This window comes from Octodon degus, unplaced genomic scaffold (assembly GCF_000260255.1).
Source record: "Octodon degus isolate 3935 unplaced genomic scaffold, OctDeg1.0 scaffold00352, whole genome shotgun sequence".
Classification (NCBI taxonomy): Eukaryota; Metazoa; Chordata; class Mammalia; order Rodentia; family Octodontidae; genus Octodon; species Octodon degus.
The window spans coordinates 736,962-738,257 of NW_004524928.1; the positions used below are offsets into that span (position 1 = coordinate 736,962).

General features: G+C 57.9%; 1 protein-coding gene across 1 annotated transcript in view; it reads right to left on the reverse strand.

Annotated features, from left to right (window-relative positions):
- Positions 1-1,060, reverse strand: part of Mettl3 (methyltransferase like 3) — a 13,984-nt gene extending 12,924 nt beyond the window's left edge. Inside the window, exon 1 of the mRNA XM_004648084.2 lies at positions 856-1,060. Within this exon, the coding sequence (XP_004648141.1) occupies positions 856-955 (100 nt within the window). The 5' untranslated portion in view covers positions 956-1,060. The remainder of the gene's footprint in view (positions 1-855) is intronic.
- Between the last annotated feature and the right edge of the window lie 236 nt (positions 1,061-1,296).

Below are 1,296 nucleotides of genomic sequence, written 5' to 3' on the forward strand. Positions count from 1 at the left end.
TATATATGAAAGGGATGGGGACATAGCTCAGAGCAAAGGTCCTGGGTTCAATCCCCAGTACTGTCAAAACCAAACAAGCACAGGCTATGCACGCCAGACAAGCACTGTACAACTGAACTATATTTCCGGCCCCCTTAAACTTTTTTTTTTTTTTTTTTGGCGTAACCGGGGATTGAATTCAGGCCCTTGCGCTTGCCAGGCAAGCGCTTATTCTACTGAGCCATCTCCCCAGCCCCTAAACTCTATTTTGAGCCGGAACCTTGTTAAATTATTCAGGCTGGCCTCGAATTTAGGATGTGTCCGCCTCACTCTCCCAAGTCGTCGGGATTACAGGGGTGCACCATCACACCTGGCCTTCCTTCAAGGCTTATGACTGAGAGAGAAGAACATTATTAAGTCACAAACAGCTGGGCGTGATGGCACATGCCTGTAATCCCAGCACTGGGGAGGCTGAGGCAGGAAGATCGCTGAGTCCGAGGCCAGGATGGGGCCACATACGCGAGTTCAAGGCCCGCCTGAACTACAGAGCGAGACTGTCTAAATAACAAAAAAGAAAAAGTTTTCAGATTCTTGCTAGGTGTAACAGGTTTTACTACTGGGCAACGCTAGGGAGAACTCTGAGGACCACTAACCTGGACAGTTCAGAGTCGCAAAGAAACGACCGCCGGACAGCAGTCCCTACAACCAAGGGGAGAACAAAACGCTGCCGCAGCAGCAGCCGCGAAGGGCGGCCGCCGGCCTCGCGGGACGGCGCGGGGCACCCCTCCAGGGCGCGGGCGCACCGACCCGGGAGCCGACCTTCTCTCCAGGCACCCTCGCCCCTCCCCTGCTAGGCGGCCGATGCGCGGCGCTCACCCAAGTGCCCCGAGTCCTGCTTCCGTCTCCGCTGCAGCCTCTCCCGCAGCGAGTCGAGCTGCTTCTTGTGGGCCTGGATAGAGCTCCACGTATCGGACATCCTGGCTCCCGCGGAGGACGCGAGGAGAGCCGGGCACAGCCCACTAGCTCCCCCCAAACACCCAATTCTCTCGCGGACTCCGGAGGACTAACCGGAAGCAGATACTTCAAGCAGCCGCCGGAGGAAAACCCACTTCCGGCTTCGCTCGCTTTCGGAAGCTGTAACGAGAGCCGCCGTATATGTGGGCGAGGAGCGCGCGTGCGCTTCCGGGCGCGGTGAGGCTTCGGCCGCCATGCTGGTGTCTGGCAGAGCGGCCATGTTGCTCACAGACGCGCGAGAGACCATGTTGCTCTCGCGGAGTTGGCCGCTGTTGCGGTACCGGCTCTTTAAATGATCACTAG